General features: G+C 44.4%; 1 protein-coding gene across 2 annotated transcripts in view; it reads left to right on the forward strand.

The window, feature by feature from the left end:
- The first annotated feature begins 9,359 nt into the window (after nt 1–9,359).
- The window catches only part of LOC132830422 (ion channel TACAN-like), a 37,415-nt gene continuing 20,397 nt past the window's right edge, over nt 9,360–26,377 (forward strand). For both annotated transcript variants that reach the window (XM_060848100.1, XM_060848101.1), the window contains exons 1-3: nt 9,360–9,520; nt 22,646–22,764; nt 25,637–25,753. In XM_060848100.1, the coding sequence (XP_060704083.1) occupies nt 9,458–9,520; nt 22,646–22,764; nt 25,637–25,753 (299 nt within the window). In that variant the 5' untranslated portion in view covers nt 9,360–9,457. The remainder of the gene's footprint in view (nt 9,521–22,645; nt 22,765–25,636; nt 25,754–26,377) is intronic.

Consider the following 26,377-nt stretch of genomic DNA (forward strand, 5'->3'; position numbering starts at 1 on the left):
AGCAACATGAATTTGACTGGGAAAACACTACTCTCATAGGGAAAGCCAGGCAGAGAACAGCCAGGGAATTCCTAGAGGCATGGCATTCATCCACAAACTCCATCAACAAACGCATCGACCTGGACCCAATATACCAACCACTACAGCGGACAGCTGAAATTGACACCCGGAAGCGGCAAGGACAGACCACTATAAATACCAGAAGAAACATCAAAGAAGCGCTTCGCAGGAGGCTCCAGAGCACTGATGACGTCGCCTAGCCAGGGGACGAAACGTTTGCAACAAAAACTTCCAGCTCGGCGAACAGAACCACAACAATGAGCACCCGAGCTACAAATCTTCGCACAAACCTTGAACACTTACGGGCGAGAGACGCTGAGACAAGCCAGGAAATGGGAATCCTGCGCGAACCGCCTAAGCGCCACATATGAACAACTCCGGTTCCTACACGAATGCCGAAAGAATCAAATCCTTCCACAATGTGTCAGGTACAGACCACCAGTCAATAATCCACAAGCCAGGGAAACAGCCAAGCAGAACGGATTCAGGATGATCCAGGTAATGATCACAGACACTCACAACCGACTGCACAAATACAAACAAGAAATTGCGTGCCAAAAGTCGTTAATTTCAAAAACCACTAATCACGAATGGACCCGGACCATAGAACAGGCTGTCACTATAGGACAGAACAGGACAACACACCGCAAAAAAAAACGGCACTAAAAGAAAAAATGGCCAAACTAACACACAAAAAAGAGGACACTACAACACACACCTGGGTTAAAAACCTCTCCCACAGACAGCTCACAGACATGGAAAGAACTATACTGGCCAAGGGACTCAACTACAACCACAGGGATGCCAAGACAGCAGACTTCCTAGCAGCACTAGAATGCACACTCAGGAACAATGGACTGACAGAAGAGACACAACAAACAGTGAGACAAACGGTCGTACCTATGATGATAAGAAAAAGACAAACACATAACCTCAACACCAAGGAGAGGGAAGCACTGAAAGCACTAAGAAACGATAAGAACATAATCATACTACCAGCGGATAAAGGCAGAATGACGGTCATCCTAGATAAATCAGATTACATCAAAAAAGCACAACAACTACTCGCAGATACCAACACCTACCAAATGAAGGATTCTGACCCCACACCACAACTCACCAATAGAATAAATAACACACTAAGGAATCTACAAAAAAACGGACAGATAACCAAAGCTGGCCTACAAAGAATGAAACCGGAAAGCAACAACACCCCCAGATTCTATGGACTACCCAAAGTACACAAACCAGACATCCCACTCAGACCCATAGTATCACTACCAGGGGCACCAGCATACAAACTGGCCAAAGAACTACAACAGAAACTGAAACACCTGGTCAGCGGATCCAAACACTCCATACAATCAACACAGGAATTCTTGGACGTCATCAGGAATACACACATAGACAAAGAAGAAACCATGATCTCATTCGACGTGACGGCACTGTTCACTTCGATTGACAAAACCCTAGCCAGAGAAACAATAGCCAACCTACTGGACATACAGAACAGAAAACAGGAGGCAGAACCTATCAACAAAGACGGCATACTTAAACTACTGGACTTGTGCCTCACTACACACTTTACATTCAACAATCAGATATACGAACAAATCAACGGAACACCCATGGGATCATCAATCTCGGGACTCATAGCAGGGGCAGTTATGCAAAGGTTAGAACAAACAGCCCTACCACAAATTCAACCCAAACTCTGGGTCAGATATGTCGATGACACGTTTGTAATCATCAAAAACACGGAAATAGAAAAAACACACCGGATCATCAACGCCACACTCACAGGAATCCGATTCACGAGAGAAGAAGAAAAGGATAGCCAACTCCCATTCCTAGACGTGATAGTACAGAGAACACTGAACGGAGAATTCACCACAAGGGTACACAGGAAAACAACACACACAGACCAAGTCCTAAACTATGAAAGTAACCACCCCAACACACACAAACGAAGCTGCATCAGGACACTATTCAAAAGAACCTCAACACACTGCAGTACACCAGAACTGCAAAAAGAGGAAGAGGAACACCTATACAAGGTATTCGCCAAAAACGGATACCCGCGCAACTTTATCAACAGATGCCTAAGAGACAGACCACGGAACGAGGACATGCCACAACCAAAAGGACTAGCCACACTCCCATACATCAGGAGCGTTTCAGAACTGACAGCCAGACTACTGCGACCCTTAGGACTCATAACGGCACACAAACTAACAGCCACGCTCAGACAACAACTCACTAGAACAAAGGATCCGATACCCAACATGAGCAAAACTAATGTAGTTTACAAAATACCATGCAAGGACTGCACAAAACACTATATAGGACAAACAGGAAGACAGCTAACAATCCGCATACTTGAACATCAACTAGCCACGAAACGACATGACCAGCTATCCCTAGTAGCCACACACGCAGACAACAAGCAACATGAATTCGACTGGGAAAACACTACTATCATAGGGCAAGCCAGACAGAGAACAGCCAGGGAATTCCTAGAGGCATGGCATTCATCCACAAACTCCATCAACAAACACATCGACCTGGACCCAATACACCCAACCACTACAGCGGACAGCTGAAACAGACACCTGGAAGCGGCAAGGACAGACCACTATAAATACCGGAAGAAATATCAAAGAAGCGCTTCGCAGGAGGCTCCAGAGCACTGATGATGTCGCCTAGCCAGGGGATGAAATGCTTGCAACAAAAACTTCCAGCTCGGCGAACAGAACCACAACAACGAGCATCTGAGCTACAAATCTTCGCACAAACCTTGAAAAGCAGACTATTCTCAGAAGTCAAGAAGCAGACGGTACAAAATTAAATGTTCAACAGGCAGCAAGAAAATGTACTTGATTCAAAATGTTGAAATTATGATTTCCATTTCTGAGCTAGTAGAGGCCAACTTTCAAGATCAGATTGGATGTTTAGATGAAGGGATTGATGGATTATAGTAACAGGGAGGTCAAATCTTATTAGAATATATGCTTGTGTGAAGGATAAAAGTCAATGGGCTGGTTGGGCCAAACGTTTATAGAAAGAAAAGACCTGCATTTGTACAATACCTTTCATAGCTGAGATGGAATTGTAAGATCTGTCACTCCTGCAGTAATAATGACCCTTTAGGTAGATGTTTTGTTTTAAAAATAAGAACTTCCTCATGTTTAATTTTTGTTTAAAAACTGACAAATGTTAGGTTCAAAATACAATTGAGGATCGAGGTGACTGTAGAAAGAAAAGAGGCAATTTGATAAAGGGTATCATGGGTAAAGAGAGAGAGAGAATTAGTATAAAAATAAATTAGTGGCCAAGAAAAGAGAACCTAAAAGTTTTTCATTAGCATTTAAATAGTAAAAGGACAGCAAAAAGATGGATGGAGATGATTAGGGACTAAAACTGAAATAGTCCTGTGGAGACAGAGGATGTGGCTGCAGTACTACATGAGCAGTGTCTTCAGAGAACTAGCTGCTAAAGTTGCAGTAAAGGAGGCGATGGTAACATCGCTTGATGGAGAGAAATTGAGGATGGTTTCAAAAGTGCTTGAAGTAGAAATGTTACCCAGCCCTGATCAACTGGATCCTAGTTTACTGGGGAAGGAGTGAGCCCAAGCTGGAGAAATATAAATGTCACATCACTGTTCAAAAATTGACAAGGCCAGTCAGCTTAGAATAGCAAAACTGTTGGAGACAATATTCCAGAATACAATTAATTCCTGCTTGGAAAAGCGTGGGCTAATAAGGAAAAGCAAGAGATTGTGTGGCTAACGTGATTGAGTTATTTGATGAAAATAGAAAGAGTTGATGTGTATGGGGACTTTCAGAGGGTGTTTGATAAAACATTGAAGTAGACATTTGCCAAAATGATGGAAGTTTCTTTTACGTGATGAGATGTTGGAATCTGGAAAGCACTACCTGAAAGAACTGGTAGAAGCAGCAGTGCATACCATTGAAAGGTGTGTTGCAGAAACTTTCCAAGTCTCCATCACCTTCCAAACACATCACCTCTGCCATCTCAAAGGACAAGTGCAGCAAATACTTGGGAATGCTACTCCCTGCAAGTTCCCTTCCAAGCCACTCACTATCCTGACTTGGAGTGATATTGCTGTTTCTTCACTGTCACTGGGTCAAAATACTGGAACTCCATTCCTAACACTGTGGGTGCACCTAAATCATGTGTACGGCAGTGATTCAAGAAGGCAGCTCACCAGCACATGTTCACGGTCAGTTAGGAATGTTTGCCTTGCCAATGGCACTCATCTCAAGAAGGAATAAAAGCTACTAGTAACCGAGGTTTTGCAATACCTGCCCTAGACTTCTCCTCTCATCCATTTCTCTCTTCCCTTTTAAGATGCTTCCTACAACCTACTTCTCTGTCCTAATATCTCCTTGTGTAGCTGAATGCTACATTTGTTTTACAGCACTCCTGTGAAGCACCTTGGGTCATTTTACTATGTTGAAACTATTAGATATGCACAGGTCGCTGTGAATGGAATTTATGGAACGTTCCTTAACACTTCTGAAGGAAATTTATTCATGAATTTTCATTGCAATTTTAAATTATTATGAAATTATTATTAGACTAAGCAAGAGTGTTTCATGCCTTTGATAGTAGCACTCTCACTTCTCAGTCAGACAAACCTCAACCCAGAGACTTCAACATCTAATTTAGCTCAATATTTCATTGCACTTTAGTGCAATGTCGATGGAATGCTGTATCATATGAAATGCTGTCTTTTGGTTGACAAGTTAAATTAAGGCCCTGTCTGTAGCAAGTGGGTGTGCAGTGTACACCATTTCAATGATGAGAGGAGAGGTTCTATTTGTTTATCACTCATTTGACAGCACTGAAACCAGCTTCCCTTTCTTTTACCACATTGGTGTGAGGGACCTTCCTGTAGCTACATTGGCTGCTCCGTTTCCTATAATGTTGTGTTACGACACGGGGTAAACCCCTCTGCTAATGTAAACCAGCCACACTGACAAGATTCACCCCGTGCTGTAATCTGTTAAAATTCAAGAGGCAAAGACTTATCCCAGGGGGCACTATTTAAGGTAAAAATTAACAACTTTATTCTTTAAATCCAACAGAGAATATTAAAACCAACAGCTTTCTTTTTCTTAAACCCATCTTTCACTTCCCACTCTGTACTGCAATACTAGTGTGATCAAAGAAATTCTCGATTAAGATTTACAAAAAAAATTCAACTTTCAAAATCAGTCAGCTGTCGAATCTTCTCTTCATCTTCCTCTGCAGATTTTTCTCTGTTGTTATTTTTGGTGATCTGCTGTGTAAACTTATAGACAGATGTCTTTCAGACAACTGTTCTGCTGGGAGTCTGTACTTGTTGGTGGCTTGGCAGTTCTCCCCCTTACTGTTCAAAAAGTCCAGATTTATACCACAAAACATTGCATCATTTCATTGGTTTGAATATTATCAAAATACTGAATTCAAATTTGATTGGATTATGGTATCTTGGGGCATAATTTAAACTGGCCGAATTTTAATTTTAATTTTTATTTGTTTCATGGCAACCGAGCTGCTTCTAGAGGTTTTGAACACGTGCTACATTGTTTTTTTGTTCCAGACTCTCTGTGCTTTCCCCTTGCTAGCTTCCAATCTCTCTTAAAGGTACAGTATATCTCTACAAATTAATAACAATTGATAGCATTTTAAAAATGCATATTTGGCTCTGAAATTAACAACATGATGTGGCATTACAGATTCCTTCACAGAGGTTGAACTGGATTTGATTTCTAGTGATTTGGATTGGTTAACTTTACCGTATTGACTGTGGCTCAACTTATAACACTCGGCCTCTGGGTCAGAAAGTTTCAAGTTCAAGTCTAAGTCCAGCATCTGCACATGCGTAAAAAGCAAGGCTGACCCTCAAATGCACAGACAGTGCTGGAGAAACTCAGCAGGTCTGGCAGCATCTGTGAAAAGAGAAAAACAGCATTAATATTCTGAAGTTATACTGGACTTGAAATGTTAATTCTGTTTCTCTCTCCTCAGATGCTGCCGGACTCAGTGGGAATTCCAGAATTCTATACGTTTGTCTCAGATATCCAGCACCTCCAGTATTTTGTTTTTAACTGTGGAAGGTAATTTCCTGTTTGATGAACTGAGGTCTCATTTGCCTGTTCTGGTGGCTGTCAAAGACTCCATGGTACAATTCCTAAGAAGGAGAGCAGGGGAGTTATCCCTGACATTCTGATCAATACCCATTCCTTAATTGAAAATCACCAGAAAGCTGATTATTATCTGCCTGTGTGCACTAACTAGCTGACTGGTTTCCTGCATTGGCCGCACTTCAGAAATACTTCATTGGCCTTAAAGTGCCCTGAGATGTCGGGGTGGTCATTAATTATGCTATATAAATGCAAGTTTTTTGAAGAACTTTGGGGGACACTGAGGTTGTGACAAATGCTATAAATATGCAAGTTTTCTATCTTTCAAGAGCTTTGGGACATGCTGAGGTTCTGATAGTCATACAAATGTACAGATTAGGTGCACTTCTGTCCCTCTTGCTGCACCATTTAATAAAATCACAGCACGTTTGTTTGTGTTCATTTCCACCTACCACCAATAACCTTAGATTCCCTACCTAATAAGAATGTATCTACAATGTTGGAGCAAATTACTGCAGATGCTGGAATCTGTACTGAAAACAGCAAATGCTGGAGATCATAGCGGCTCAGGCAGTATCCATGGAAAGAGAGCAAGCTCACGTTTTGAGTCGAGATGATGTATTCACCTCTGCCTTAGAAACATTTAGTGAGCCCATCTCCACTGACTTGGAGGAAGAGAGTTTGCAAAGTCTCACAATTCAAAACCTTTCCCCTGAGCTTTGTCCAGAATTTTAAAAATTGTGCCACCTGGTTCAGGACAGACCCACAAGAAGCAACACCCTTTCTGTGCCCACCTTGTCAAGACCGTTCAGAATATTATAAACATAATCAAGTCACTCCTTACACTTCTAAGCTCTAGTGGAACAAGACCGGTCTGTTCAAGCTTTCTTCATAATTCTGGGTATCAAACTGCCTCTGAACTACCATATTTTTTCTTAACTAAGGAGACCAAAATTGCAGGCACTATTCAAGATGTAAAAGCCTGTATCACACTGTGCCTACTTATGTGTTTAATTCCTGTTGTAATAAATGATAGTATCCCATTGGTCCTCTGGATTATGTGTTGCGCCTACACGCACGAGAACATTTCAATCGCTCTGCTCCTCAGGATTCTGTAGACATCCTTTGTTTAGTAATACTCTTATGATTTTTTTATTCTCTCTGCTAAAATGAATAACTTCTTATTTTTTGGCATTACAGACGGTTCCTGGGTTGCTAATAGGGACAGTTCACAGGTGGATTTGTATGCAAGTCGGAACACAATGCAGGACAATATAAGGTCACCATTTGTAAGTATAGGAAATGTTTCTGTGTCATTGAATTATATGGTGCAGAAGAGGCCCTTTGGTTCATTGAGTCTCAACTGCCAAAAGTGTACTACTACCTACACTAGTCCCACTTCCCCACACTAGTCTCATAGTCTTGAATGTTAGAATACTTTAAATGCCCTTCCAAGTGCTTTTTAAAGGTTATGAGGTTTTCCTCCTCAATTACTCTCCCAAGCAGTGCATTCCAGACCTTCTGGGTAAAAATGTTTCTTCCTCAAATTTTCTCTATACCTCCTGCTTTTCACTTTATTACAGTACCCCCTTGTTATTAACCCTTCGATTAAGTGAAACAGCTGCTTTCCAATCACCCTGTCCATGCCCCTCATAATCTTGTCCACCTCTATCAGGTCCCCCTTCAACTTTCTCTGCTCCAAAGAAAACAACCCAAGCTTTATGCAGTCTGTCTTCATCGCTGAAATGTCCCAGTCCTGGCAACAATCTGGTGACAAAATCAGAAATTGCTGGAAAAACTCAGCAGGTCTAGCAGCATCTGTGGACAGAAAGCAGAGTTACTTTTCAGATCTAATGACCCTTCTTCAAAACTGAACACTGAAGACTTTGTTCTGACGAAGGGTCACTAGACCTGAAACATTAACTCTGCTTTCTGTCCACAGAGGCTGCCAGATCCTCGGAGATTTTTCCACAGTTTCTGTTTTTGTTTCTGATTTCCTGCATCTGCTTTTCTTTCCTTTTTTTGTTTAACATCCTGGTGAATCTCCTTTGTACCCCTAACCAATGCAGTCACCCCTTTCCTATAGCGTGGTGGCTGGAGCTGCACGCAGTACTCTGGCTGTGGCCTAACCAACGTTTTGTACAATCTACACCAGGACTAATAAAAGCAAGCATCCTGTCTGCCTTCTTACCTACCCTAATAGCCTGTCCTGCTACCTACAGGCATCTGTGGGCATGCATCCCAAGATCCCTCTATTCAAATTACACCTGACAATGTGAGTCTAAAGGAATACATGAGTACAGTTAAAAGTGTACAAGGTTGCCATTCTCTGGTTACAAAATCAGAATAGAAAAACAAACAGTTTTTAAATATAAGAACCAATAGGTAAGAAAACGTCCAGAGCTTAAAGTCCAAAGTCTTATCTCTTTCAAATTGCTTGGATATAAATAGATCAAATGTGTGGGCCACATTCTGGCAAATGGAGTATTCCCCAAATTATGTTTATACTCTCATACAGGGGTGTAATTTGAACAGAGATATCTTGGGTTACTTGTCCATAAGAGAATAGATAAAGTCCATCTGCAAACTCCTATATCTTATTCGACAGCATAGTTTCTTATCTATTGATATGCCATCTGCAAACTTATGCCTTTCACAAGCTTTGGGATGCACTGAGGTTGTGACAGTAGCTATAAAAATGCAAGTGCTTCTTTGTTTTTCCCTTGCCAGAGGGGGGCCCTATATTAGGTAAAAAACAATGACTGCAGATGCTGGAAACCAGATTCTGGATAGGTGGTGCTAGAAGAGCACAGCAGTTCAGGCAGCACCTGAGGAGCAGCAAAAGCCCTTCATCAGGAGTAGAGAGGGGGCCCCTACATTAGGCAGGGTGGGGTGGTGGGGAAACAGCCCCTGCTGGGGAAGGGCATCTCTCTGCTGTCGCCTTCCTCAACCCAGCGAAGCCCGACCTGAAAACAGATACAGTCACTGCCGCCGCCGATTGGCTGGAGAGGCGGGGGGGCGGGACCGGGACCATTGTCCTCTTCGGCGGTCCCATTGGGTGGAACACAAAGAAGGCGGGGACTGATCGGGGCCCCGCGGCGCTGATTGGCCGCGGCCGGCCTCACCCGGAAGCGCGCTGCTGGTTTTTTTGAGGGTGCGATCTGGTCGAGGAGGGGAAGGTGTAACCGGAGCCCGGGGGCTGGCGGCTGCAGCCCAGCCGGGGAGGAGGCAGACGGGAGAGCAACATGTCTTTCCAGGAGTGCTGGGAGGAGTGGGAGGCCCTGGACAAAGATTATCAGCTGTTACAGGTAGCGGTGATCGTGCGGTCCGGCTTCCCAGCTATCCCTTCCCATTCCGCCGCCGCTGTCAGATCCCTCTCGCTGCCCCATACAGCTGCCAAACCTCCCCTGTCCACCATTGGTGTATCTCTGGGCCCCAGGAGCCAATAACTCCTTCCTGGTTGCCTCGCCCGGCTGTCAGTCAGGATCCTACCGATGCGCTGCCTGAGACCAAAAGAAAGAAAGTTATCCTGTTTGCAAACTGCAACGTGTCCCTCTCCTTTAGGCGGAAAGGTGTCCTCTGATTAACTACCACCTTACTGTTCTCAATGTACTTGTTGTTTCACCCTCCCCTCCCCAGGACTGATCTGTTTTATTGCACAGTTACACCCTGTCCCCCGGATCACGACTTTCAATGCCTTTAATAACATGAACGCTGTTAAGTGTCATTGCAGAAATGGTTTAAATCCTCACACTGTGTTTCCTTTTTGTTTGATCGCTTTTCTGTGCTGTTGACGAGATTTAGAAAGAGATTCTTGGATACAGTGGGTGGTTTGGAGTGAGTGACCAGAATGCAAACGACATCCCAAGTGTCAGATATTCGGGGAAAATATACAGATGTAAGGAAGGAAGGATTCTTGCGATTGCTGTAGCAGTGTGAAACTGGTAAAAGTAATGAAAATCTGTTCCTTCCGACCTTTTTTTCTTAAAACATCTCATGCGTTCAGGTACTTTGAAATGCATCTGTTATTTATGCAAATCTGGCAAACTTCTAGAGTTGAACATTAGACCCTGCAAATATCTGTCAGCAACATTAATACTGAAAGTGCTCTTTGGTATTTGTTGGAAAAAGAGAGTGGGAAAGTCTATCAAACTGTGCCATTCTCTGAGGCCAAATGCCTTCATGACGAGGCAGAGTGTGGGCAGAGAAAGAAGGACAAGGAAGTAAATTCGGCATTCCCTTTGTGTTCAAAGATCTGCAATGAGGAATCTGCCTGTTTAGTTTTGTGACCAGCTATGGCAGAAACTCATTCTTGCCTAGATACCAGCCTTGAATTGAGGGACAAGTAGTAGGCAGCTGGCACAGGTATCAAATTCTTAAACACCCATAAGGTCACCTGCCTTAAGCCAGTTAAAATTCACTCAACACCAGGTTATAGTCCAACAGGTTTATTTGGAAGTGCTAGCTTTCCGACCGCTGCTGCTTCCAGTGATTGTGGAGTATAAGATCATAAGACACAGAAATTATAGCAAAAGATTAGTGTCATGAAACTGAAATGATATATTGAACAAACCTAGATTGTTAAGTCTTCAATCTTTTAGAATCGGTTGCAATTAATATGTAAATCCCAGAAGTACTTCTTAGTCACCTTCTTCGAGATAACTTAAGGTTTCATGTGACATCTTTTGTTATAAAATGTCACCTTTTGCTATAAGACCTTGTTATCTTGAGAAGGTGACTTAGAAGAAGTTCTGCAACCCAATCTAAAAGATGAAAGACTTAACAATTCGGGTTTGTTCAATATATCAGTTCAGTTATTGTAAACTTTTGCTATAAATTCTGTGTCTTATGATCTTATACTGCATAACCACCTGATGAAGGAGCGTCACTCTGAAAGCTAGTGTTTCCAGATAAACCTGTTGGACTATAACCTGGTGTGTGATTTTTAACTTTGTCCACCCCAGTCCAACACCGGCTCCTCCATGTCAAGCCTTAAGTGAACTGGAATACATACTTCAAGTGCATGGATCTGGTCAACGTAGGACTGAGTATATACTGTGGTTCTGTTCGCCGAGCTGGGAATTTGTGTTGCAGACGTTTCGTCCCCTGTCTAGGTGACATCCTCAGTGCTTGGGAGCCTCCTGTGAAGCGCTTCTGTGATGTTTCCTCCGGCATTTATAGTGATTTGTCTCTGCCGCTTCTGGTTGTCAGTTCCAGCTGTCCATTGCAGTGGTCGGTATATTGGGTCCAGGTCGATGTGCTTATTGATTGAATCTGTAGATGAGTGCCATGTCTCTAGGAATTCCCTGGCTATTCTCTGTTTGGCTTGTCCTATAATAGTAGTGTTGTCCCAGTCGAATTCATGTTGCTTGTCATCTGAGTGTGTGGCTACTAAGGATAGCTGGTCCTATTGTTTTGTGGCTAGTTGGTGTTCATAGATGTGGATCGTTAGCTGTCTTCCTGTTTGTCCTATGTAGTGTTTTGTGCAGTTCTCGCATGGGATTTTGTGCACTACATTGGTTTTGCTCATGCTGGGTATCGGGTCCTTTGTCCTGGTGAGTTGTTGTCTGAGAGTTGCTGTTGTTTGTGTGCTGTTATGAGTTCTAGTGGTCGCAGTAGTCTGGCTGTCAGTTCAGAAATGCTCTTGATGTATGGTAGTGTGGCTAGTCCTTTGGGTTGTGGCATGTCCTCGTTCTGTTGTCTTTCCCTTAGGCATCTGTTGATGAAATTGCGCGGGTATCCGTTTTTGGCGAATACATTGTATAGGTGTTCTTCTTCCTCTTTTTGCAGTTCTGGTGTGCTGCAGTGTGTTGTGGCCCTTTTGAACAATGTCTCGATGCAACGTCTTTTGTGTGTGTTGGGGTGGTTGCTTTCATAGTTCAGGACTTGGTCTGTGTGTGTGGCTTTCCTGTGTACCTTTGTGGTGAATTCTCTGTTCGGTGTTCTCTGTACCATCACGTCTAGGAATGGGAGCTGGTTGTCCTTTTCTTCCTCTCTCGTGAATCGGATTCCTGTGAGTGTGGCATTGATGATCCAGTGTGTATTCTCTATTTAATGATTACAAAGGTGTCATTCACATATCTGACCCAGAGTTTGGTTGTATTTGCGGTAAGACTGTTTGTTCTAATCTTTGCATTACCGCTTCTGCTATGAATCTAGAGATGGGTGAGCCCATGGGTATACCGTTGATTTGTTCATATATTTGGTGGTTGATTGTGAAGTGTGTTGTGAGGCACAGGTCCAGTAGTTTGAGTATGTTGTCTTTGTTGATAGGTTCACCGTCCTGTTGTCTGTTCTGTATGTCCAGCAGGTTGGCTATTGTTTCTCTGGCTAGGGTTTTGTTGATAGAGGTGAACAGTGCCGTTACGTCGAATGAGACCATAGTTTCTTCCTTGTCTATGTGTATATTTCTGATGATGTCCAAGAATTCCTGTGTTGACTGTATAGAGTGTCTGGATCCGCTGATCAGGTGTTTCAGTTTCTGCTGTAGTTCTTTAGCCAGTTTGTGTGATGGTGTCCCTGGCAGTGATACTATGGGCCTGAGTGGGATGTTTGTGCATTTTAGGTAGTTCATAGAATCTGGGGGTGTTGTGGCTTTCAGGTTTCATTCTCTGTAGGTCAAACCTGGTTATCGGTCCATTTTTTTGCAGGTTCCTCAGTGTGTTGTTTATCCTATTGGTGAGCTGTGGGTGAGGTCAAACTCCCTCTTTTGGACAGTGTTGGTATCTGCAAGTAGTTGTTACGCTTTTTGAATGTACTCTGTTTTGTCCAGGATGACCGTCATTCTGCCTTTGTCTACTGGTAGTATGATTATGTTCTTATCATTTCTTAGTGTTTTTAGCGCTTCCCTCTCCTTGGTGTTGAGGTTATGTGTTTGTCTTTTCCTTGTTATCAGGGGTACAATACTTTGTCTCACTGTTTGTTGTGTCTCTTCTGTCAGTCCGTTGTTTCTGAGTGTGCATTCTAGTGCTGCTAGGAAGTCTGCTGTCTTGGCATCCCTGTGGTTGAAATTGAGTCCCTTGGCCAGTATTGTTCTTTCCGTGTCTGTGGGAGAGGTTTCTAACCCAGGTGTGTGTTCTGGTGTCCTCTCCTGTTGTGTGTTAGTTTGGCCATTTTTTCTCTTAGTGCCATTTTTTTGCGGTGTGTGGTCCTGTTCTGTCCTATGGTGACGGCCTGTTCTATGGTCCTGGTCCATTCCTGATTGGTGGTTTTTGAAATTAACGATTTTTGGCGCGCAATTTCTTGTCTGTATTTGTGAAGTCTGTTGTGAATGGCTGTAATCATTACCTGATCATCCCGAATCCGTTCTGTCTGGCTGTGTCCCTGGCTTGTGGGTTGTTGACTGGTGGTCTGTATCTGACACATGGTGGAAGGATTCGATTCTTTCTGGATTCGTGCAGGAACCGGAGTTGTTCGTATGTGGCGCCTAGGTGGTTGGCACAGGATTCCCATTTCCTGGCTTGTCTTAGCGTCTCTCGCCCGTAGGTGTTCAAAGTTTGTGCGAAGATTTGTAGCTCGGGTGCTCGTTGTTGCGGTCCTGTTCGCCGAGCTGGGAATTTGTGTTGCAGACGTTTCATCCCCTGTCTAGGTGACATCCTCAGTGCTTGGGAGCCTCCTGTGAAGCGCTTCTGTGATGTTTCCTCCGGCATTTATAGTGGTTTGTCTCTGCCGCTTCCGGTTGTCAGTTCCAGATGTCCGCTGCAGTGGCCGGTATATTGGGTCCAGATCGATGTGCTTATTGATTGAATTTGTGAATGAGTGCCATGCCTCTAGGAATTCCCTGGCTGTTCTCTGTTTGGCTTGTCCTATAATAGTAGTGTTGTCCCAGTCGAACTCATGTTGCTTGTCATCTGCGTGTGTGGCTACTAAGGATAGCTGGTCGTGTCGTTTCGTGGCTAGTTGGTGTTCATGCATGCGGATCGTTAGCTGCCTTCCTGTTTGTCCTATACAGTGTTTTGTGCGGTCCTTGCATGGGATTTTGTACACTACATTGGTTTTGCTCATGCTGGGTATCGGGTCCTTCGTTCTGGTGAGTTGTTGTCTGAGAGTGGCTGTTGGTTTGTGTGCTGTTCAATCAATAAGCACATCGACCTGGACCCAATATACCGACCACTGCAGCGGACAGCTGGAACTGACAACCGGAAGTGGCAGAGACAAACCACTACAAATGCCGGAGGAAACATCACAGAAGCGCTTCACAGGAGGCTCCCAAGCACTGAGGATGTCACCTAGACAGGGGACGAAACGTCTGCAACACAAATTCCCAGCTCGGCGAACAGAACCACAACAACGAGCACCCAAGCTACAAATCTTCTCACAAACACTGAATAGATATCTTAAAGAATGGTCAAGACTATGATTCGGAGGGCATTGTGAGCTGGCCCAGCCCATTCAAAAGGTTTTGGTGTCCTAGTGAGCTGTGACTTGAGTGATGCCAGCCATCACATTCAGTTGTTCTGAGCCCAGCTGATGTCATTTCTGGACAAGGAAGTTCCCAGATCTGGCTTGATAGATCATGTTTTGTTTTTGTGATTTTAACAAGGTCTCTTGCTGAAATATAATCTACAGGATAGTGTGCTATCAACAATAAACCAAAACTTATTAACCAGAAGAAATGAAGATAAAATAGAATACATTATTTACTTAAATTGAAAGATTTGTTTAACACGTGGTAACACAAGAAAATCCCATTAATCTCAAAGCACCCCTTTATAAGCTTATCAAAAAACCTTGTACAGTACCCATTAGGGTTCCTTGTACCATGCTAACACCAAAGAAAAATATCTTTCCCCAACACCTCATTCAGCTTAAGGTAATCGTGATAATTACTGAAATAACTCCACAGAGCCTGGTATCCCGTCACCAAGTCATCCTTTATTTACATGTGCACAGTCCTTGACTTCCTCAGAGCCGGCTCTCAGAGTGAACATAACCTCTGACACTCCTGTTTATGTCTGTCAGCCAGGGCTCCCTGATTGGTCCAGGTTAACAGCCTCAATCAGGGAACTCATTCTATGAGGTCCACCTGACTGACCCCGTTACCCTAACTTAGAAGGGGACAGAGGCCGTAATTGTATGTAGGCATGTTCTCTTTTTTTTTTAGCCTTACCTGGGGCACTTTCACACCAGGTCCAGTTCTCTGACCTAGCCTCAGATACAGACAGTTTGTACTGGACTGTAGCCTGCCAACTCCATCTGGGGTGTCCTGGGAGAAATCAATCCTCTTCAGGCGGCATAGGCATTAAGTGTGTGACATCAGCCATATCCACCTCCAATTTGGGGGTTTCTTTGATGCTAGAAAGGCTAGTTCTGACAGCCTTTCCAGCTGTTCTGAGGGGCCAGGTACGTTTTGCTGCTGACCCATTCGGGAGTTTGCAGCTTTCGTGTGGTCCATGTGTTTGTTCAAGACAACCTCATTTACCTGAACCTTGTATGTCACAGCACATGACCTTGTGGTATCCATGCCTCTTACCCATGTAGGCCCATTCCTATGGTTTGGGCACCAAAAATAAATTGTCTCTCTTGATTTGGTTTCACCACTCCCCCTTCCTCACCTCAAGTGGTCCAATAATCAAAGGAACAGGTTTGGTATCGAGTGAAGCTATAAGCTGTTTTTTTTTAAGCCTGCCTTCAAAGTTCAGACTGTTCATTCTGCCAGACTGTTGGACGGTGGATAGTATGGAGTGGTCCTTATATGCCGAATGCCATTTGAGTTTAGGGAATGCTGAAATTCTCTGCTGGTAAATGATGGGCCGTTGTCTGTGATCAACATTTCTATGACCCCGTGTATTGCATAAGATGTTTGCAGCTTTTCTAAAGTCATCTCCATGTTTGAAGAATGATCTTTATACATGTCCAACCACTTTGAGTGGGCATCCATAATGACTAAAAACAGAGCTCCTGAAAGGACCAGAATAATTGATGTGCAACTGAGCCCAGGGTTTACCTGGCATTCCCAGGAATGTGAGGGAACTGCTGGCGATACTTTTTGTCCTTGTTGGCACTCTGGGCACTGCCCCAACAATGCAGCTATGTTGGTATCGAGTTCTGACCACCAGACATAACATCTTGCCACCATCTTCATTTTGGAAACCTCTGGATGACCCTGGTGGAGATCAGCCAGTATCTGGCAGCGACCTTTGCTCGGGGCAATCACTCTTGTTCCCTATAATAATCTGCCGTCCTCTCCACTGATCTAGTTTCACCGGGTGCAGAAGGGTTTAATTTCTGGTAGTGATGGCCCATTTGTTTCCCCTATCACCCACCAGCTGTTTTAGTTTTGACAGGACAGGATCTTTGTGTCCACAGTCTGATATGGTCAGCGGTGACCAAAAAGGGTGTCTAGAAAATTTAAAACCAGAGCAGACTGTTCCAGGGGCACCACCACTGGTGGAATATCTCCCTGTGAGAGTTGGCTCAAGGCACCTGCATTTGTCATTAGGTCTCCTGGACTTGTAATTGTACGAGCTGAGATTAAGGACCCACCGTTGAATTTGACCTGAAGCTACGGGCAGTACAGCCTTGTCCTCTTTGAGTAACCCCTAGCAGGGGTTTGTGGTCTGTTACTATTGCAAATCTGTAAAGATATTGGTGGAACTTTCTCACACCAAAGATGTCTGCCAACCCTTCCTTCTCTATCTGGGTGTATCTGTGTTCGGTATCAGCCAAAGTCCGGGAAGCATAATGCTATGGGAGGGGGTCCTCTCCACTGGGCAATCAGTGAGCCAACACTACCCTAACCCCTTATTAGGAGGAATCACATGTCAGCATCACATCTCGCTTGGGGTTGTAGTGGGCCAACATCTTAGACGATGGTAGCTGCTTCCCTAAAGGCTAAATCTATGAGACCATTCACAAGGCTGACCCTTTTTCAATAGCAAATGTAAGGGTATCAAGATAGAGGCCAGGTTACATATGAATTTTCCATAAAAATTCAACCAATAACCCAAAGAAAGACCTTAGTGCTGTTATAGATGGGGGAGTGAGGTAAAGTTGATCATCTTCACTTTATCTTCCAATGGGCGTAACCTGGTCTTGTCAACTCTATAGCCCAAATAGGGGCTTTTCTGAAAAATGTCCAGGTACTTAATTAGGGCTTCACTCAGGCGGCCATTTTCTAACTGGCTCAATATCTTTCAATCAGGATGAATCTTTCTCAATCAACTTTGCACCATCAAGCTCAGACCTGAGCCTCTTATTTCTATCAGTGAGAACTGAACCAGCTGCTTCTTGTAAGATGTCTGAAACCAAAGTTGACCCCTTAATCTGTTCCCCAATATAGATTCTCAGCCTGGCCAAGGTCTTGCACTAACTTTAAGGTTGCAGTCTTGAGTGAGTTTTGGTAAAGACTGGCTCCTCAATCACTGACACAGCCGCGCCAATATCAACCTCCATAAGGACTCCATGGGTGACCATTTAATCAGACATTAATTTTTTTTCTGATTTGGATGTTGATAAGCAATTTAACAGTTCCAAGTTCGACGTAGGTGGACCTTCCAGGGTGAGCTCTCTCTCTCTCTTGGATACCGGCCTATGAATTCTCTTACTCGAGTGTGACTCCTTTACTGTCTCAGGTCCACGTACTGGCAACAACTGCAATGGTTTGCCAAGCCAGATCCTTGAGGAAACTGTAACCATTTGGCTGAGGCTTGGCTTTGTTTTGGGGTTTTGCCGTGAGCTGCCCTGGAGTCCCTCTGTTCAGGGTATGTCCCGAGTGAGGCTGTGTAATTGTCTGCACTTACATGGCGTTATCCAAGCTCGGTTGGCCTGGTAAGGGGTATCCATTTCCATCAGTGTACGCTGTAACTTATATGCTCCACCTGCTGCATTTTCTATTGATAAAGCCAGTTGTAGTGTTGTTTGAAGTCCATTTGGGTTTCAGCCAATAGGTGCTTTCGCATGATCACAGCATTAATCCCACTTACCAAATTGTCTCTGAGCATCTCATTTAAGGGTTAAGCCAAAGTCATAGGCATCTGCCAATTGTGTTAACCTCATCAAAAATCCCAATGTTGATTCTCCTCATTCTCAACCTGCTACGTAAAACCGATAGCATCTCAGAATTTAGAGGAGGCTTGGGGGCCGTAATATTCCTTAGCTAAATCTGTCAACTCTTGAAATTTTAGTGTCTGGTACCTGTGAGAAAGTTAGGCTCCTAATAACTGAAAAAGCTGCAGTCCACACGCTATCAGGAGAATTACTAGTTGCTTTTCATCGGTCCTAATGTCATTTGCCTGGAAAAAAATAATGTGTTCTTTCCACATACTGGGCCCAGGTTTTAGACTAGATTAGATTAGATTCCCCACAGTGTGGAAACAGGCCCCTTTGGCCCAACCAGTCCACACAGACCCTCCGAAGAGTAAACCACCCAGATCCATTTCAGAATGAGTCCAATTTCCCAAATAACAGCATGATGCCAGAAAGATTTACCCTAATTTAAAAACTACTGTTACAAGCAAATCTCTGCAGGGGCATGTTTTTCTCTCACTGCCACTGACATAAATCCACCAAGGCTGGTATCCATCACCAAGTCACCCCTTATTTACATGTACATGACCCTGACCCTGACCCAGCTAGCACAGAGCTGGCCCAGAGAGTGAACAAAACCTCTAAGACTCTTGTTTATATATTTTGTTTTATATAAAGTTAGGATATCTGTTTGGCCTGAACGAGTTGCTGTGAAGGGTCCTGCTTCTGTCATATACAACTCGTCCTGCTGTAATGCACGTTTCGTTAACGCAAATTCTCTGTAATGTGATTAATGAGATGGGGACACTGTTTCTAAAGCATGAACTTTAAAAATGTGTGTTGGCTGTAATGTGATCACATCCAACACTTTTTTAAATCGCTGTTCCTAAAGCGTGATTTTTCTATAATGCGCAAGAATGCAACCACTGCGTTACAGAACTATCTGTACAACTCTCCGAATCTGTAACGTGTGCAGGGGGTGACGTGAGCAGCCACTGCTGGCGGCAGAAGCATACTGCACCTGGTGTTCCCAGGCAGCCTCACATCTATAACGTGCATTGTAGCCGAACCAGGCCCGAATCCGCTTAGGTTCCGAGATCAAACTAGCATGGTCACCGGCCACTCCTGTTCACATCTGCAGGCCAGGGCTCCCTTATTTGGGGCTAATAACCTGGTCCAATCAGGGAATTCCTTTCCAATGAGATCCATATGACTGACATTGTTCCAATTACTACAACATTGCATTGGGAGAGACCTGGTTTTTAATCTGGCTTTGATTAATATGAGGAGAAAGTGAGGTATGCAGATGCTGGAGATCAGAGCTGAAAGTGTGTTGCTGGAAAAGCGCAGCAGGTCAGGCAGCATCCAAGGAACAGGAGATTCGACGTTTCGGGCATAAGCATTCCTGATGAAGGGCTTATGCCCGAAACGTCGAATCTCCTGCTCCTTGGATGCTGCCTGACCTGCTGCGCTTTTCCAGCAACACATTTTCAGCTTTGAGTAATATGATAAAGGCCAACTCTGTTGAATGTAGCTTGGAGACAGGTAAGGACTGCAGATGATGGAAGTCAGTCATTAGACGTGAAGCTGGAAAAGCACAGCAGGTCAGACAGCATCCGAGGAGCAGGAGAGTCAACGTTTCAGGATAAAACCCTTCGAATATTTACATGCAGAGGGTGGTGCAAGTGTGGAATGAGCTGCCAGAGGGAGTGGTGGAAGCTGGTACAATTACAACATGTAAAGGATGTTTGGATTGGTATATAAATAGGAAAGGTTTGGAGGGATATGGGTCAAATGCTGGCAAATGGAACTCATTCAGTTTAGAAAACTTGGTCAGCATGGATGAGTTGGGCCAAAGGATCTGTTTCCGCACAATCTGACTCTTTCTAACAAGTGCAAGAAGGCAGCATCTTTGGAAAATGTAACTCTCCCTTCGTGTAGCACTGAAACACAGCCCAGATCTTGTGTTGCTTGATGCTGCATCCTTCTTTGACTGTGATAAAGTTGGCAATCTCACTCGTGCCACAAGAATGGCTGGCATGGGAAATAGGAAATATAAGACCAGCTGAATAGGAACTGTCCTTCAGTAGCAGCAACAGAGATACGTTGCTGGGCCAAGTTGGAGATAACTTTACTGTTCTTGACCCGACATGGGAGTGCTACACAGTTTGAAATGTGAGGATGTACTAACGTCCCACACCGCGTTTTGTTTTCTTCCCTTCAAGTTCAAATATTTCAGCAGTAATCAGTATCAGTAAATTTGACCACTGAAAAGGCAGCATTAATAATAGCCACTGTTTAAATATGGAGGCTGTGTGTCCTGTAGGTAAAAGTTGAACCATAAGCAACAGCATGGGTTTTGTGGTAACACTCTCACCTCTGAGTCAGAAGAGCCCACTTTCAAAGCCCTATTCTGCACACAGTATTGACTTAACATTTCAGAGCGATATCAAGGGAGTGTTGAATGGGCGGCACGGTGGAGGTGGTGTTTTTTTGGATGAGAGGCGTGTAAATATATCCTCCTTCTGCCTTTCAAACAATGTCATAGAGTCTTTTTAGATTACTTACAGTGTGGAACAAGTCCACACCGACCCGCAACCCACCCATACCCCTACATTTACCCCCTACCAAACACTATGGGCAATTTAGCATGGCCAATTCACCTGGCCTGCACACCTTTGGACTGTGGGAGGAAACCGGAGCACCCGGAGGAAACCCACGCAGACACTGGGAGAACGTGCAAACTCCACACAGTCAGTCGCCTGAGGCGGGAATTGAACCCGGGTCTCTGGCGCTGTGAGGCAGCAGTGCTAACCACTGTGCCACCGTGCCGCCCAGTCAGAGAGATATACTGCACAGAAACAGACCCTTCGGTCCAACTCATCCATACGGATTGGATATCTAAATTAATCCAGTCCCATTTGCCAGCACCTGGCCCATATCCCTCCAAACCCTTCCTATTCATATACCATCCAGGTACCTTTTAAATGCTGCAATTGTACCAGCCTCCACCACTTCCTCTGGCAGCTCATTCCATACACATACCCATCCTTTATGTGGAAGATTTGCCCTTGAGGTCCCTTTTTAAATCTTTCCCCTCTCACCTTTGCCTTCTATATTTGCACTCCCCGAACCTAAGAAAATGACATTGGCTATTTACTCTATCCATGCCCCTCATGATTTTGTAAACCTCTATAAGGTCACCCCTTAGCCTCTGATGCTCCAGGGAAAACAGCTCCAGCCTATTCATCCTCTACCTATAGCTCAAACCCTCCAACCCTGGCAACATCCTTGTAAATCTTTCCTGAACCCTGTTGAGTTTAACAACAGCCTTCCTATAGTCAAAGATGCCGCAGTAATCCCAATGACCTGTCTCTATCCCTGAACTCTCTCAAACGTTATCTGCACTGTTCCCCTCTGATGTTAATTCTATTGGCTTTATTTCATTGGCTTTGAAGTGCTCTGGGTGTCCTGAGGATTTGAAAGACACTATGTAAATGCAAGTACCTTTTGGATTTTTTTTGTTTATTTCTCTCCATTTCTCTCTCCCTGACCTGGGAAAGGAAATACAACATAGTTTCATTTTGTTCCCTCCTGTTGAATGATCTGGTTTTATGATCGATAGTAGTCTGAGTTGTGGATTTTGTTGCTGCCTGGCCTGGATTTGGCACTGAGAGGTCACCGATCTCGTGCATTTGATCAAAATCCAACGACCGTGTGCATTTATATGGCACCTGCAATCTGCTGAAATATCCCGAGTGAAACATTCTCAAATACTAAGTAATAGAAAGATCAGTGAGCAAGACATTAGTCAACCACATAGGTGTTAATAAAAATTCCAAGGAGGTCAGTGAGTTGGGGATGTTTAAGGAGGTACTTCCAGAGCTAGGGACCTGGACATTTGATCTCCACTGCAAAGATAAATTATGAATCCCTACAGTGTGGAAGCAGGTCATTTGGTCCATTGAGCCCACGCAGACCATCTCACATAGACCCATCCCATCCCTGTAACTTATCCACCTAACCTGCACACCTTTGGACTGTAGGAGGAAATTGGAGCACCTGGTTGAAACCCACATAGACATGTGGAGAATGTGCAAATTCCACACACAGTTGCCTGAGGCTGGAATCAAACCCAGGCCCCTGGTGCTGTGAGGCAGCAGTGCTAACCACTGAGCCACCGTGCTGGTCCCATTCGGCTGAACTTTCATGCTCAAGGCGAACTGTAAGAGTGAATATCCTCCTAAATGATCCAGTCTCCCTTCATACACCAGTCCTGCCATCCCAGGAAAATTGTTAGGGATAAGAGGAGCACAGGCAACATGAAGGATTGTAAACTCTGGGGAAGCTTGCTGTTTTACATCTTCTGTAGTAATTGCTAATCTCCAGGTCAAAGTGGAGTGCATCCTGTGATTTTATACATGTGATTCCACATAGTATTTAACCATCTTTGATCTCTTCCACAGGAAACACACAAGATGTACAAGCAGCAGTTGGAAGAGGTGATCAAACTTCAAAACGCCTGCCTCAGTTCCATCGAACGACAGAAGAAGAAATACAAGGAACTCTCCAAAAGTCTTGAACGGTAAATAGTACTTTCTGTCGATCAGGCTTTTGGGCTTGGTTCTGAAGTGTTTGCACTCCCTCAGCGTATTCAAACTGTAACATTGCACTCTCTATTCAATCAGGCAAATGGGAGACAAGGAAAAATAAAAGCAGAAATGGATGAATACACAAAATGTTGGGAATGCTCAGCAGATCAGGAAGCGACAGCAGGCAGAAATTAATGTTTTGGATTGATGATATTTCATGGGATTTGGGAAAAGTTAGAAACCGGTTTTAAGCAGGTGAAAAGGTCGGAGTGGGGGAATGACAAAAAGGAAGGTATGTGAAAGACAGGAGAGGTTAAATGATGACAGGACTGCTGGGGCAAGATCGAGGGGAGGAATCAAAGAAGTAAGTGGTATGAGGTGAGGTGGTTAGAATGGCAGAGTACACTGACATCTGAATGAAGAGCTGGAGGATGCAGAAAGAACTTGCAGTTAAAGTAACATCCTTCACACGCTGATGCAGTTTGGAATCATTTGTTCTAATGTAGGAAATCAGAGAAGGCAGCTGTGTTGTTGGTTGAGGAATAATCCATGGCCAGGCCAGTGCAAGGTCTTTGGAGTTGTTTTTAATCTTCCCTGGGATGCGTGACCCTGTCTAGGCTGGCATTTGTTGTCCCTCTCTAATGGCCCTTCTGAGGGTGGTGCTAAGCTGCTTTCTTGAATTGTTGCAGTTCTAGGATGTAGGGACATTACCCATAGGGCTGTAAGAGAAGGAATTCCAATATTTTTGACCCAGCCACAGCAAAGGAAGTTGATGGCTTTCCAGGTTAGGATGCTGTGTGGCTTGATTTTAGTGTTACCGTGTATCTACTCTAGTCCTTCTGGGTGGTAGAGGCTGAAAGTTTTGGAAGGTGCTGTTGCAGGATGCTTGAGAGTTTCTGCATTGCATCGTGTCAATGGTACACACTGCTACCAATGGATCAATGGTGATGAGATTGAATGTTTAAAGTGATGGATGTGGGGCCAATCAAGTGGTTGCTTTGTCCTGGATGGTGTTGAGCTTCTTGAATGTTGTTGGGACTGCACCCATCCAGGCAAGTGGGGAGTATTTCATCACAGGAAATCTTAGTAGGATGTATACACTTAATGGTAAGGTCCTGGGGAGTTTTGCTGAATAAAGAGACCTTGGAGTACAGGTTCATAGCTCCTTGAAAGTGGAGTCACAGGTAGATAGGATAGTGAAGGCAGCTTTTGGTATGCTTTCCTTAATTGGTCAGCGTGTGGAGCGCAGGAGTTGGGAGGTCATGTTGCAGCTGTACAGAACATTGGTTAGGCCACTGTTGGAATATTGCATGCAATTCTGGTCTCCTTCCTATCGGAAAGATGTTGTGAAACTTGAAAGGGTTCAGAAAAGATTTACAAGGATGTTGCCAGGGTTGGAGGATTTGAGCTATAGGGAGAGGTTGAACAGGTTGGGGCTGTTTTCCCTAGAGCATCGCAGTTTGAGGAGTGGTTAGGGGTTTATAAAATCATGAGGGATGTGGACAAGATAAGTAGACAAAGGGTCTTCCCTGGAGTGGGGGAGTCCAGAAATAGAGGGCATAGGTTTAGGGTGAGGGGAAAGATATAAAAGAGACCTAAGGGGCAACTTTTTCACGCAGGGGGTGCTATGTGTATGGAATGAGCTGCAGGAGGAAATGGTGGAGGCTGGTACAATTGCAACATTTAAAAGGCATCTGGATGGGTATATGAATAGGAAGGGTTTAGAGGAATATGGACTGAGTGTTGGTAGGTGGGACTAGATTGGGTTGGGATATCTGGTCAGCATGGACGAGTTGGACCGAAGGGCCTGTTTCCATCCTGGACCTCTCTATGACATTCCTGACTTGTGCCTCGTTAACGATGGGCAGATTTTGGAAAGTCAGGTGGTGAGTCACTGGTAGCAGAATTCCTAACATCTGACTGCCTCTTATAGTTGCTGTATTAACTGATTGGTCCAGTTTAGTTTCTGGTCAATGGCAAAGGATATAGATGGACAAGTTGAGATGTAGAGTCGGATGGTATGAAACACCGTTGGTCCAGTTTGTCCATGCGGACCAGACATCTCCATAGTCCCATTTGCCAGTGTTTTGCCAGGGTATCCCTGTTACCCCATCCTATTCATAATTCTCATCCAGATGCCTTTTAAATGTTGTAAGTGTACCAGCCTCCACCACTTGCTCTGGCAGCTCATTCCACCCTCTGTGTTAAACAGTTGCCCCTCAGGTCCTTTGTAAATCTTTCTCCTCTCACTGTAAACCTATGCCCCTGAGTTTTGGACTGCCCATCCCAAGGAAAAAGACCTTGCCTATCCATCCTATCCATGCCCCCCTGTTTTTTACAAACCTCCTTAAGGTTGCCCCTCGGCCTCCGACCTTCCAGGGGAAACAGCCCCAGCCTATTTAGCCTCTCCCTATAGCTCAAACCCTCCAGGCCCAGCAACATCCTTGTAAATCTTTTCTGCACCTTCTCAAGTTTAACAACACCTCTCGTATTGCAGTGAGACCAGAATTGAACGTGATATTTCAAAAGTTGCCTGCGATGTCCTGTACAGCCACACCATGACCTCCCAACTCCTATACTCAATGCTCTACCCAATAAAGGGAAGCATGCCAAACGCTTTCTTCATCACCCTGCCTACCTGCGACTCCACTTTGGAGAAACTATGCCCTTGCACCCTTGGATCTCTTTGTTTGACAACACTCTCCAGAGCCCTATCATTGAGAGATGAAATGTTGCTATTGACCATTTGCTCAGGCCTGGGAATGGGGCTTGAACCAGCCAGCTGAGCCAAGCTGATGCAGAGCAGTCTTGTTTGACCCCTACAGTTCAGTGATGTTACATCGTGATCTATTTCCCACCTCCCAGATGTCCGTTGCCAGAAAGTGAAGAGCAGTGGAGAGACACTGGTTTCATCCAGGAACTGATGAAGGAAAGACAAAACATCTTCTTTGAAATGGAAGCTTTCCTCCCAAAAAAAAACGGGTAAGTGCTTCGAGTGACCCCCCATCTAATTAACCCTTTGAGTGCCAAAGCAGCTTTGCTTGTCAATAGATTTGACTTGGCAGTGCCTATTCATGCACATGTTCAGATTCTAGACTTCCAATAGGTTGAGAATCTCTTCTTTAAAGCACACTGTACAGCAATCAATTCTATTTTTATTAAAAATTTGCACTGGGTCCTTTTGTGATGAAAATAATGAGATTCTAGCTTGTTACCAGTGGACGTTAACTTTAATATGTAGTTTTTCTGTGTGTATTATTCTTGGGCAATTTCCGAGTGGAGTTTTCATTGAATCCCTACAGAGTGGAAACGGGCCCTTCGGCCCAACAGGTCCACACTGACCCTTAGAAGAGTAAGCAACCCAGACCCATTCCCCTACATTTACCCCTGACTAATGCACATAACCTACACAACCCTGGACACTGTGGGCAATTTAGCATGGCCAATTCACCCTAACCTGCGATCTTTGGACTGTGGGAGGAGACTGGATCAAACCCACACAGACACTGGGAAAATGTGCAAACCCCACTCAGAAGTCGCTCGAGGCCGGAATCGAACCCAGGTCCCTGGTGTTGTGAGGCAGTGTGTACTAACCACTGAGCCACC

Source organism: Hemiscyllium ocellatum, chromosome 31 (genome assembly GCF_020745735.1).
Source record: "Hemiscyllium ocellatum isolate sHemOce1 chromosome 31, sHemOce1.pat.X.cur, whole genome shotgun sequence".
In the NCBI taxonomy this organism is placed as follows: Eukaryota; Metazoa; Chordata; class Chondrichthyes; order Orectolobiformes; family Hemiscylliidae; genus Hemiscyllium; species Hemiscyllium ocellatum.